This window comes from Pygocentrus nattereri, chromosome 7 (genome assembly GCF_015220715.1).
Source record: "Pygocentrus nattereri isolate fPygNat1 chromosome 7, fPygNat1.pri, whole genome shotgun sequence".
NCBI lineage: Eukaryota > Metazoa > Chordata > Actinopteri > Characiformes > Serrasalmidae > Pygocentrus > Pygocentrus nattereri.
Genome location: NC_051217.1, coordinates 3444336 through 3457500, shown reverse-complemented (window position 1 = coordinate 3457500; position 13165 = coordinate 3444336). Strand labels below are relative to the sequence as shown.

Sequence of the window (13165 nt, the reverse complement as noted above, 5' to 3'; positions counted from 1 at the left end):
TGAAATCAAAATTGGCCTTTTTTATCTCATAACTTCATGTGTCTGGTGATATCAAGCTCACAATCTTCCACCAAGATCTAAAGACATTTGCCCCCCACGAAAACATCCTCTGATTTTTGATTATATGGCAGAGAAAAATACCACTAACCAATAACATCATGTTTCACCTCCCCCTCCCATCACCCCCAGCTATCTTCAATTGAAACTGCCTGGCTATCTCAGAGACACTCCCCAACACTTAATGCACTCAGAAATACATCACAGAACAGAAAGAAAATGCGTCATAATTCCCAGTTCACGGTGACTTTTATTTTTTTCAGAGGTCAGTGGAAGTACCCACAAACATAGTAATACAAACCGTGCATGTGTGTGAGAGAATGTGCCTTAGCTCAGCCCAAGTGGTGCGCGTAGAAGGGGTGAAGCTTTGGGGAAATCTACCACATTACAGGATTAGATTATACAGTGAGAAGTCTGCTTCTGAGCAGCTCCACCTCCCTTAAGCTCTCCATCCACAGCCACAGTTATTCTGTACCTCCACCATAATGGAACCTCTCATTGACCTCACATTTGTGCACACCTGACAGGCGTGTAACATAGTAAATAACTAACAAGAGTAAAATAACTAACAAGAAACTATGAAAGGAGACTACAGCTGATAAGATCATGGCATACAATCAACACCAGCTGTGGTTAGATGCAAGTATGTTTTAAACATGTTGAAAAGGATGGAATATGAGCACTCGGGCAGCAGTTAGGAGAGAGTATGGTGCTGAAGATGGTCACTTTTACGCTTTATTGTTCTGTGTTCACATTTCTTACAGAAAAACACTGTTAATGTTAATTATCTAACTTATGCTGGCAACTCGTATAGCAAGTTTATAGAACATATACCAAGCAGAACTAACCCCAATATCCATAAATTATTTAGCATTTTCTTTTTTTTTTCTTTTGCGACTAACCTCTGTTGTGGTATAAATAAGCATTTAAATTCAAATGGTCAAAATGACCTATAGCAGTTTGAATAGGTATGCAATTCTGATAAAAATTAAAAAAATGGTTCTTCAACATGGTTCTTCCACTTATGCTTCCCTGAAGAACCTTTCAATAAATGATTCTTTAAAGAAAGAGATGCATGTGTATGAAGAACCTTCATAAAGTTTAAAGAACATCAACATAGTGTAAAAGGGCTATAGAAATTAAAGACCATTTCAGGCTATGAGTCATTTAGGAACTGCATTTGCAACACCAAGTAAGCCCAGGCATGTATATGTGGTTAGGTAGATCATGTATGTGGAATCGGAGGTGTATTAATGAAATTTGCTCTTGGTAATCACACACTGCCGCGTCGGAGCGAGGGTGCTACGTATTTATGCAGTCTCTCTGCACAGCCGCATGCGCGTCTACATTAAATAATCAGACGGGTTCAATCAACAGGCAGAGGGAAAAATAAACCCACATTCCTCCAGGCCCGCCGCCTCCTGGAGAATGGCGCTCTGATCGTGCCTGCCTGCCGCACCAGTCGGATTAATTAAAACACCAGGCAGTTTTTTTTCCACCCCTCCTCCTCCCGTCACTGAGTAATCAAGCTCCTTTCCAGCAGACCGTGGTAGCCTGAGCCCTGCGTCGAATCCCTTCGCTCACCTCACCTCCACTTACACTTAACGTCAGGCAGCCAACAGCCAAGAGACTCAAAACTAACACGAATGCGGCTTGTCATGCACATATATGCTGGTCTTTCAACGATACAGATGATGATAGAAATCTTTGTGTGTTTTAGGAAGAGCCCTGTGACTGAGACGCATGTGGGGGTGAGTTTTTTTCCCTTTATTTTGGGGTGCATTTGGATCCCATGCTCCCCGGGGGCCTGCTAGTGGAGCGGAGTGACGGTAAAGGAAACGACATACACTGCGCAGTGGTGGGGAGATCACAGGAGGAGTAGGAGAGGAGAAGAGGAAGAACAGATGTTGCAGGTTTGACTGGTTAAACTGATTGAGATGAGGTGTCACCTCAGCAGTAATGAACACTCGGAGATGGGGAGAAAAGACGGAGGGAGGGCGTGCGAGAGAGAGAGTGTGTGAGTGAGAGAGAGACTGGGGCTTTTGGTGAGGTATGATCACACCTCCACAAACATCAGCTCTGAGACAGAGTGATACAAGAAGGTGTGTCAGCAAACATGCAGAGTACAAAAGGTAAAATAGGCTATGAGCATGTGGGGGGGGGGGGGGGGCTGTTAGTGTGCTCATATGAGACGTCAATCATCTTTTAGGCAGGGAATATGTGGAGGAAAATGAAAAGGGACATACCGATTACGACCGTGAAACAATGACTAAGTATAATGAATAAAGTACCATCCTATTTTATTTGCACAGATATTTTTAAATGCCGATTATGATTTACAACTGAACTAAATATCTAATAAATTCACTAGAGAGGCACCAATAAGAAATTTCTGGAACAATAATGATAACTGATGGTTAAAACTTTGCTGTGGACGATGCCGATACCAATAATTTTCCTCTACTTTTTTCGCATAGGGACCACATTCTACATTTTGGTTGGATTTTATTTTCTCTCTGGGGTCCACTTACAGCATTTGTGAGGTTTTATGTACCAAAAACAATCAAAATTTACACGCCCATGTTCTAATCTTAGAAAATCTTATCCCTTAAAACTGAACAGGTAATTTTTGTTACTGTACCTGATTTATGTGAGTGATCTCTGTTCTGACTGGCTGCTTTTTACTGCACCTTATTCTAAGAGCAGTCTGGGCTGAAACACTCCTTATAAATAACAGAGTAAACAGACGCTTTTGCACAATCTTTGCACAACAGTACCTTTTGAAACGTTTATAATAGCTACACCCTACATCAACCTCTTTTATTTAAAAAAATCACACTATATTTTATATATGAAGTGCAGTGGGACACGTTACAACTTCAACTTTACAAAGCCATGACGCAGCTAAATCTGTGTTTGAAAACAAAGAAAAATCCCCCAGTAGTGACTGCAAACATACAAAAAAGCCCTTATGGTTAGTAATTGTCAACTGCAATTTCAATTGAATTCAATATAATTACATTACAATATCAAAACACTGAATCACCTTTTCTGGTACACAGAATCTTTGATATAACAAGTCGCATGACCGCTACACTGAAGTGAGCAGATTTTGCCAGTGCTGTACGATGAAGTGCCCTTTACAGTAGTGCAACACAGTAACACAGACGAGCGAATGGCAGAATATCATAGAAAACTACAGACTATTTTGTGAAGAAGCTCTGAATATCCTCATGGATTTTGATGAGAAAAAGAGGGGCTGGAATATCAAAGCCTTATAATATCCTCGCTAGTCATATATCAAAGCTGACAGATAGTTTAGCTTTTTAATGATTGTTTCGTAATCTCCAACAGAAAGGAGAGGAGTGGAGTGAGAGTGTGCTGCAGTTAGAGCTCCTCTGTGATCTCGCTGCAATTTTCTGCCGGCTAACACAGCGTCTGATAAAGGTTAATACACTGCTCCTCTTTTTTTTTATTTTATGCCAAGACGTCATCAATCTTTGAAGAGGGGTGGAAAAAAATAATAAAATAATAACAGCACTTAAAATAATCTGCCTCAATTCCATAATTAATCTCCTCTAGCTTTTCTGACAATTACGATGTTAATTAACCCAAAATTCCCTCCATGGCGGCGGGGAGAGGCAGGCGATCCGCCTTCCCCTCTCATGTGCGGGCCCCCATCTCTACCATCAGCAGCTCTAAGAGAGAGGAGAAAAGAACTACGGAGGGGGGCACGGTTGTGTTCGCGGCATGATTGGATTGGACGGGTGATGAGTCAGGTAAACGTGGAGAGGGCCGGACAAAAAGAAGGTCAAGAAGGTCCCCTTTTTGGCGGGTAAAGGATAGGGACCTAAACAGGGAAGTAATTGGGTGCCATTCATTGCCATGTTAATCTTACTGGAAAGAGAAAATGAACACGGGAGTGAGGGCATGTTCAATTAAACGCAGAACTGCCCTCCTTCGCCCACCAGAATAAAGAAACACAGCAAGAACCAGCTACAAGCTGTATGAACTCACAATGTGAATCTGGTTGGTTAGCATAAGCAACTGGATACATCAGGCTCTTCCAATCAGGAGTGGAATGCCAAACCTGAAGAAGTCGCTGAGACTCGAGGTGTTGCACCGTTTGTTCTGTGAAATTACTCACAGGCCCTGCTCGTTAATCTACACTACAGTCTGCTGCTGCAGCAATTATTACTTAAAGAATAACAGCACAGAGGGAGGAAGCACATAAAACAACTGCTGGGGAACAGTGCAACACAATTCCGCCACAGCCTGGGCCACGGGATGGGAAATGTCGTCTGCCTAGTGGAAAGCACGACAGCCTGACTCAGCGCTTTATTGCACGTCTGGTTAACGCTGTCAGAAGATTTGCCAAACATAATTAGAACAGGCAGAGATAGCACTTTTAAGCTGGCTTCCTCTGTCTAACCCTAGCTAACCCCTGTCCTTGGTCAGCATCAGATCTTTACTACACTAGGTGATGAGCGTGTAATGAGTGCATGGCAATAAATAATATCCTCTCCCTGCACGCCACTGCTACCAAAGAGTAAACGAACTCCACTTTAGAAAATAAGATGTGAAGCACTGGGTATGAGCAGTCCGCCCTTTTTCAAAAGGGGGAAAAAAACACAACAGAACACAGTGTGGGTAATTGCCCAAGATGAGCACCGGGAATGAAGTGAAGGGGAAAAAACACAGAGAACCTAATTGTTTGTTGGCCTTTGCAGAAGGAGCGAGACCTGCAGTCCCAGCCTCGGCTGCGTGGTGAAGAGTTAACAGAGCAATCAGACCCGCAGCCGTGGCCTCAGCTGCGCAGTCAAGTGTTAAACAATGGAACAGCTGTCGAGAGCGACGTCTGCGCTTCCAGAAATAGAGCTGTTCATTTCACCTGTCTGTCTCACACCTGTGTGCAGGGAGAGAGAGGGCTGGGCAGGGCCAGGGCAGCAAGCACGAGAGGAGAGCAGGAGGAGCGGCTGGCAGACAGCCACCCACGCACACAAACACACAGTTACACACACGCAGTGCAAAGGTGTTCCACTCACCTATCATGTGATTGGCAACGTGGATCTGGATCTCGCGTTCTGTCTCAAAGGTCATTTGGCATTTAATGCACTGATACGTCTTCTTCTGCAAGATAAGACACAGGATATCAGAACTCAAAGCGGGTTATATTATTCACAACACGCATGCATGGATGTGTGCACGCACTCTGCCTGTATCTTGCCATCAAAATTTTCCTATCTGTTCCACTGAACCAAGACAAAAGCACAGGTAAAGAGCGACCTTGGAAGTTCACTGTCAATATCTAGCAGAGCGAACAGGCTGTACAATAGCCCAGCAGGATGAGACAGCAGGACCCTCTGGGGCCCATGGTAATGCAGTCATGAATTCACACATCTCTGGGCGAGTCAGTACACATTGGGAAGTCAGACAAATACTACTATAAAGTAGTTACTGGCAATATCTTTTATTTTCAAGAGACAAGCCATAAAATTCCTCATTCATCTGACAAAAGAAATGAGATAATAAGAAAAGAAATAAAAAAGAAAAGATAAAACGGAGAACCAGAGAAAAATCTCAGATAACCTAAAAAATAACTTTAGCCTTGAGAAAGGGCCACAAATGGTTCTTTGAGTGATGCCACTGAAGAAAATGCTTGAAAAGGACACTGGTGAGTATGAAGAACTCTTAAAAGGATCAAACAAAAAATTCACTTAATGTAAATGTATCCATTTATGACAGTTTTATCATATGTGGAGATGATTTAAACTGTAAAAAGGATCTTTTGCACTCATATTTCATTTACAAACACGTGAGCTAATAATAATGCAAAGAACCCTTTTTTGGCATCTTTGTTCTGATGCAAAATTGAGGTCTATGACTTTTAAACTTTGTTGATGATTTTATCACATTATACAGTAGGAAAAAGATTAAGAATGAAACTTTTTTAACAACTGCATATTAATTAACTTGCATAGTATATTAGCAATAAAAGAAGAAAAATCTTTGACACTCACTTTTGGGACAGGTGAGGCATCCGTCACTTTCTTAGCTGCACTGGTCTCTGGGCTTATCTCAGGATGGTCCACCTGAACATGGCTTTCCAGATCTTCCAAGGTCTCAAACTTCACAGCACACTCAGGGCATCGCAGCCCGGAGGTGCCCTTTTCCCCTGGCTCCTGAGGGGTCACGACCCCGCTGGACGATTGACCGTTGGTGCCTCGGCTCATGCAACTGGCGCACAGCCCGAAGGGCAGGCCATTGACATCCAACTTGACAAGCTCCTGCTTGTTCTTAAACTCTTTCAAGCAGAGGGCACACTTATAGAGCTTGTGGGCCTGCAACTGGCCATTGGGAGATGATGAGGCTGACCCTCCTCCTCCGCCACTGCCGCCTGACGAAGAAAGCTTTTGCATGTGGAAAGTGCCATGGATCTTCAGCTCTAGGGTGGAGGTGACGGTCTGCATGCAGACCACACAGCGAAAGCCTGTCAGTGAGTTTCTCAGGTCTGGGTGCATCTGGCAGTGCTCAATGAATTCCTCCTCGCTTTGCAGGGGCATCTTGCAGATACGGCAGGTGCCCGTGTCCAGGCTCTTGCTGTGGGTGACTTTGTGCTCTGTGAGGGTCAACAGAGAGGGGAAACGTTCTCCACAGATGGGGCACATGTAATGTTTCGCTGGACCACGGTGGGTTTGGGCATGTTCCCTCAGGCCGTTCTCTGAGAAGAAGGTTCTTGAGCAGACATTGCACTTGTGATTGCCCTTGATGAAATCCGCCTTCTTTTTACGGGACCCTGCATCATCCTCACCAGGCCTTATATTATGATCACGCAACCGGTGGTTTTGGAGCAGGGACTCCATGGTATAAGCAGCACCACAGATGTCACAAGCATACATCGGTTCAGAGGCGTCCATCTCCTCCTCTCCTCCACTGGCTTCATGGCTGTTGGCTGTTTCCTGGGTCCCTCCCTTCAAAAGCATGTTCTGCAGGTCAGCCTGCTCAGCAGCTGCAGTTGAACCTCCTCCTCCACGTTTAGAGCTTTGTGTCACCCCATTGGGAGTTCCATTCTGACTTCCTCCATTTCCATTGCCATTTCCTCCATCAAACATGCAATGCTTCTCTCTGAGATGTCTCTCCAGCAGGACAATGGCATGGAAGGCCTTCCCGCAGAAGCGGCAATTGAATTTTTTACTGTGGGTGGTGATGTGGCACTGAAGCTCCACCTCTGTGCCAAAACTCTCCCCACAGAATATACACTTGCGAGCTTTTCCGGCAACGCCAGGCCCAGTGGGTTGATTCAGGTGAGTGTGCTTTACATGCGTCTGCAGGTCACTCTCCTTGCGGAAGTCCCAGGCACATGCTGTGCAGCGGTACATTTTCTTTTCATTGCTGTGTTTGACAGCCAGGTGGACTTGGATGGAGACCTTGGAGTCAAATACCTCCTGACACAAAGTGCAGTGGTAGAGCACAAAAGTGTGCATGTCCAGCAAGTGTTTTTGCAGGTCATCCACAGATGAAAACTGTTTGTCACAGCTCTCACAAACATACTGTGTGGAGGTGGTAGTGTAGTGGATGGTCAAGTGCTGCAGCAGGGACTCTTGAGAGTCAAAGTCCTCTTTGTTGCACTGAGGACAAGACTGTCTCCTCAGTAGGAGCTCCAGGTGGGACTTGAGGTGGGTTTGGAAACCCTCAAAGCTGGTGAAACGAAGGTCACACTGATTGCAGGGGTAGTCCCCATTAGCACCTGCCTGAGTGGCATCACTGGCCACTCTGTGACGTTTAGGGGAGGAGATCTCCACATCAGAGGAGGCAGGGCTCAGGTCTGCTACTTTAACTTTGCGTTTGTTGTTGGCTAGTGGGATGTTCTTGTGATTCTCCTTAATGTGTTTAGTGAGCTTGAGAAGTGAGCCAAAGATTGGAGAATTGGTGCAGTAGGGGCAAGAGTACACCTCCATAAAGGACTGTGAAGGCTGCAATACAGGAGACTCCATCTTGGTCACACCACCACCAGTGTTGCAGTGGGTCTGCTGGATGTGTTCAGTGAGGGAGGACTCTGTCAGGAAACCCATTGAACACTGATTGCAGAAGAAGGCATGGTTGCCCTCCAAAGTGGTGGAGCCAGCAACCACACCACCAGGCAAGCAGTGGGAGACACGGATGTGCTCTTGGAGGCTGTTGATGTCTGCAAACATGTCTGGGCAGTAGTTGCAGTGAAAAGCAGACACATTGCTGAACTGCAGAATTGGAAAGTTGGACGAAGAGCCCCCGCTGGATCGATGTGCTTTGCGCACATGCTCATTCAGATTGTAAAGAGTAGGCAGGGTGTCTAAACACAGTTGACAGGTGTGGCTCTGCTGAGGTTTGTCTGCATGGATAGTCTTCAGGTGAATCTCTAGAACAGCCAGGCTGTTGAAATCTCTCTTGGAGCAATAAGGGCAACTATACGTCACCTTACCTGACCAGCCTCCTTCATCATGATCAGAGGATGGGGCTAGTTTACGCCTTCCCTGTGCCGGTTTGAGGGTTGAGTCTGGGGTTGACCCTCTTTCCAATGAAGCGCTGGAATCAGGAGTGGCGCTGCTCATAGATGCCACACTGCCCAGCACTGGATCAGGACTGGCACTGTGGTTGCTAGAGTCAGGCTGGCGGTGGCTGTCCAGGTGACAGTAGACATCTTCTACTGATGAGAACTGCTCTGCACACATGGGGCACTTGTGTTTTTTGTTGGCATGTGTTCGGTCGATATGGGTGAGCAGGGTGCCTTCATCACTGAAGATCTCTGGGCAGTGGATGCACTGAAGTTCTGCACGGTCTGAAAGCTGGGGATGGCGTGTAAGCACATGCTTCTCTAACTCATCAGTCTGGCTGAAAGTTTCCTCACAGTAATCGCACATGTATAAGTCCTGGTCTTGGTCAGCAGCATCACCCGTGGACCCATCACGTTTGCCCTGGTCTTTTTTCGCCATGTGCTCCTTGTTCTTCCTATGGGCCTGCATGTGGCTTTGCAGCGAAGAGGTGGAGGAGAAGCCACGCTTGCAAACGCTGCACTTAAAGGGCTTACTGGAACTGTGCGTCTTCAGATGGATCTTGAGGTGGTCGCTACGTGAGAATGCAGCCTCACACTCCTGGCAGCTATACTTCTTGTCGCCGGTGTGTAGCTTGACGTGACGGTCACGGCTGCGCTTGTGCTTGAAGAGTCGACTGCAGAAGGTGCACTTGAAGGGCAGTTTGTCACTGTGGATCTGCTCATGGCGCTTCAGGTAGCTGAGGCGACTGAAGGACTTGTCGCAGAACTGGCAGGGATAGGGCAGGCCAGAGCCTCCTTCCTCCTCCCCTGTGCCCATGCCCAGATCGCAGCAGCCGTCCCCCAGCATCTGCGATGGTGATGCCACGTCTTTGCTGGAGGGAGAGGACGCCACCCAGGAGAGCCCCGGGTCATCATCGCCATCTGCAATGCAAAACACAGACAGAATTAAAATGTTAAAGAGGAAGAAAAATTATCTAAATAGAAGAAAAGAACTAAAGACATCTAATCCCACAGGAGAGGAGAAATAAGGACAGAAATATAATTTTTATCATTTTATGCTCCATCTACAAATAAGCTTACCATCTCCAGATTTGGATTTATAATATTTTTCATTACGGCCTACAGATTGAAAAGCTTTTTGAAAGCGATTACAGCAAATTGAAACAGCCAGGTCCTTCTACAGGACAATGTGTACAAAATAAAAACACTGGATTATTTCATTTTTTGCTGTTTACACAAACACAGGGCTAGTCTAGATTACAGCACACATATTATACAAATATATACAAAGCGGGATGTACTTAATTCTGTCCTGTTTTGTGCAATCTGATGGGGCCTGACACAGTCCAAACGTCATCTATTTAGCATCTCGACTAGCAGCCTCCAAAGGAAAGCAAGGGAGAGAGCTCATGACTTATTGAGCAGGCTGCTGCGTGTGCACAGTCCCACTGTGGCTCAGACAAACACAGAATTTTCTATCACTGCCTGTTTGTTTGCTTTATTTTGCAGAGTTTTTATGTTCACTGTTAATGTGCTGCAGAAAAAAAAGCCTCTGGTATTTCACATTCCAAAAACCCAAATGTTTACAGAGAGTAAATCCACTTCCACTGCTCAACCCAAAAAAAAAACTCCATCCATACCAATGAGCCAATGTAACAGTGCACTTGCATGGTCTAAACACAGTTCAGTAATACCTCAAAGAGTGCTGAAACAATGCTGCAGGTTTTGCCCCAGCTTTGAAATAAAAATAAACAAAACTGTACAAAGAAAAGTGCTTCACATCAGCTTGTATTGTACAAACTACAAATAATTGTAACTCCATATGGCAATAGTAGGATTTCACTTCCGCCCACTCTCCCCATGCGTACAAAGGTGAGCGCAGCAGAATTTGTGGAAAATAAATTCATGTGATGAATTGATCCACTTTAAAATGTAGGTGCTGTGCAGAACAAATAAATCTCCACGGGGGTTTGTGGGCAGAAATTTGTAAAACCATGAATTATGAATTTAGCTCCAAGCAAGAAATGAATTCAGAGGCTGCAGAGGTAAAAAAAAAAAAATGTAAAAATAGAGATATCAGTATCAGAGCCGATGCTGAAAGAAGTGTCACATCCACCATTATGAAAATGCTTACATAGTTAGTAAAACAAAAAGAAAGCAAGTGGCATAAAATAAATACAGACATAGATCAAGCAACCTGGAGAGATGCAGCAATGTGGTAACGTTTACTGAAAAGAAATCCGACAGTGCAGATGTTTGTGTCTGTGCTACTCCCCTCCTTCTCTCAGTCTCTGTCACTTTCTCAGATTACAGTAAGACTCCCCCTGTGCCTCCTGCTCCAGTCACTATAGCCCCCCCTACAAGCTTTTGTGTCCATGTCAGGATAAGAGCCATCCCAAAACAACCTAAACCCTGGCGACACAGGAGAGAGAGAGTGCCTCGGCGCCCCAATGAAAGAGCCCAGAATAAAAGCCCATAAGGGACTTAACTGTGGTGAATTCTTTGGCTACACAATAAGACTGTGGCCCCTGACAGACCAGCCTCTGATCTGGACACTGTGGAGGTGAGAGGAGGGGACAGAAGGGTAGAAGAAGGGAGGAGACAAGAGGGGGTTTACGCTGACTGACAGGTAAGCCTACCCGCTGTACTACAGCCATGCACCCTACCACAGGGCAAGAGATACAAAGAAACACTTGCTCAAGCATGGAACCGGAGAAAAGGAGGCAAAAAGGGAAAAGAACTAAGAGGAGGGAAGAAGAATGGAAACAGAGGAGGAGAAGGGGGGGAGGAAAAAAAACTGGCACATGTGGTCATTCTGGCGAATTATAAATCTATTAATGCTAATGCAATCCCTCTGACTGCGACAGAATGTGAGAAATCACTTTTGAGAAAGAGGGAGATTATAGTCATTAAATAGCCTTAATCCTCAGAAGTGTGGCTGTTCGGAAAATGGAAGATCACATGGCTTTTAGAGGGCTTTTGTCATCCGTCCGCCGGGGGACTTGGCAAGAGCGCTAAACAGGGTAAGAAATTTCAATGAAAAGTTAAATTAGAAAAGAAACAGAAAGAAAGAGAGGAAAAAAAATGAGAGGGAGGGGAAGGGGAGCAGCCGGAGACAGGAACAGCCTTGGAAACTCACTGCTCTCACTCTTGCGATAAGTTTGCTTCTCGCGGCCCTGATGGCCGCCTTCTCCCGGCCTGTTTCTTTCTTTTTCTCTCCCTCTCCTCCCTTTCTGTCAACCCTTTTCTCACTTGTTCCCTTTCTTTCTGTCTCCAAACTGTCTTTCATGTTGTGACTCATTACTGCATTAACAGGCTGTCCTGGTGGCTGTTCCAGTGGCGCTGGCCTTCGCCTTGCTGGCCTGTCCCAGGTGGAGGGGAGGAGTGCGGGATGGAAGGATGGAGCAAGCAAGGTGGGGGGGGACGAAGCAGCAGTTGCATATGCTCTGATGTCCAGGGACAGACTAGCCATCCCGCTTTGAGCTGGGGCCCGATAATTGGGGGACGCAATAATGGAAACACATGGTGACAGAAGAAGCCACCAGCAGCACCTGATCGGTGGCCATTTCTCCTTCAAGAGCACCCCTCCCCGCAATGAACATCACCATGCCGCCATCAGCCCGGGCCAGAGCGGGCCATGCCGGCCTGGCTAATGGGCTGGCCAATGCGCCGGCATGCCGGGCCAGAAACATGGTGGATGGGCTGTAATGAAGACTTGCCCAGTCTGACGTCTGTCCTCTTCCTGCTCATCAGACACAAGGATGGGGGGGAGTGAAAGAGAGACAGAGAGAAAAAGAGAAAGAGAGAGAGAAAGTCGTGGAGGGATCCCCTCCATCTCTCCCAACAGCAGAACCATCCCAGGGCTAAGGCTTTTGGTGAACGGCCCTACTATAGGGAACACGCCAGGCTGGCCTGTTCATTAAGGATTGGATACATTCAGGGGAAGCTTAAACAGAGAGAACATGTAGCACCAGGCCATCCCAAACTAACTCACGCATGAGCCATTACAGCAATAGTTAACACAAGCCAAGACTCATATTCTAGAGTAGACAACAATAAGTATGCATCTTTAATATGGGCTGCACTGAACGCTAAGCCTATTCCATATTCATTCCAGCATAATCCATTGAATCAACTCAGTTCCTCTGGCTAGACAAAGTGAAGGCAAACATTCAGCTCTGGCCAGATAAATTCTGTTATAAATCTAGATTAGAAGAGGTGCTGGTCTTGCTTAAGTCTCAATATCTGTCTTCTCACAGTAGTTTTGAACTGGCTAGACCATGCCAACTTCTGGATCGCTCTTCAGTGACAGTGCCAGCCAGAAGGAAAAAAACATGGCACACCGCCCTCATAGTCAAAGTCAAATCATGGCTAGTCACAGCAATTTACACCTAACAATTATTTACATTTGATCCATCAATAGTCCATCAACAACATCTTAACCCTGTGAACTTCTTTTGCTGGTAAAACCGCAATACCTTTAAAAATCATAGTGTTGATCACATTTTAGATACAGCTTGCATGCTGAGAGGACAATACAAAAGGAGCTAGCCAGCCATCAGCGGTCACAGACACAAT

The 13165-nt window shown here is 45.7% G+C and overlaps 1 protein-coding gene across 7 annotated transcripts in view; it reads right to left on the bottom strand.

Moving 5' to 3' along the window:
• Window positions 1–13165, bottom strand: part of znf423 (zinc finger protein 423) — a 196736-nt gene that overhangs the window by 98259 nt on the left and 85312 nt on the right. For all 7 annotated transcript variants that reach the window (XM_037540050.1, XM_037540052.1, XM_037540051.1 and 4 more), the window contains 2 exons: window positions 6078–9508; window positions 5103–5187 (listed from right to left, as the gene is read on the bottom strand). In XM_037540050.1, coding sequence (XP_037395947.1) covers window positions 5103–5187; window positions 6078–9508 — 3516 coding nt within the window. The remainder of the gene's footprint in view (window positions 1–5102; window positions 5188–6077; window positions 9509–13165) is intronic.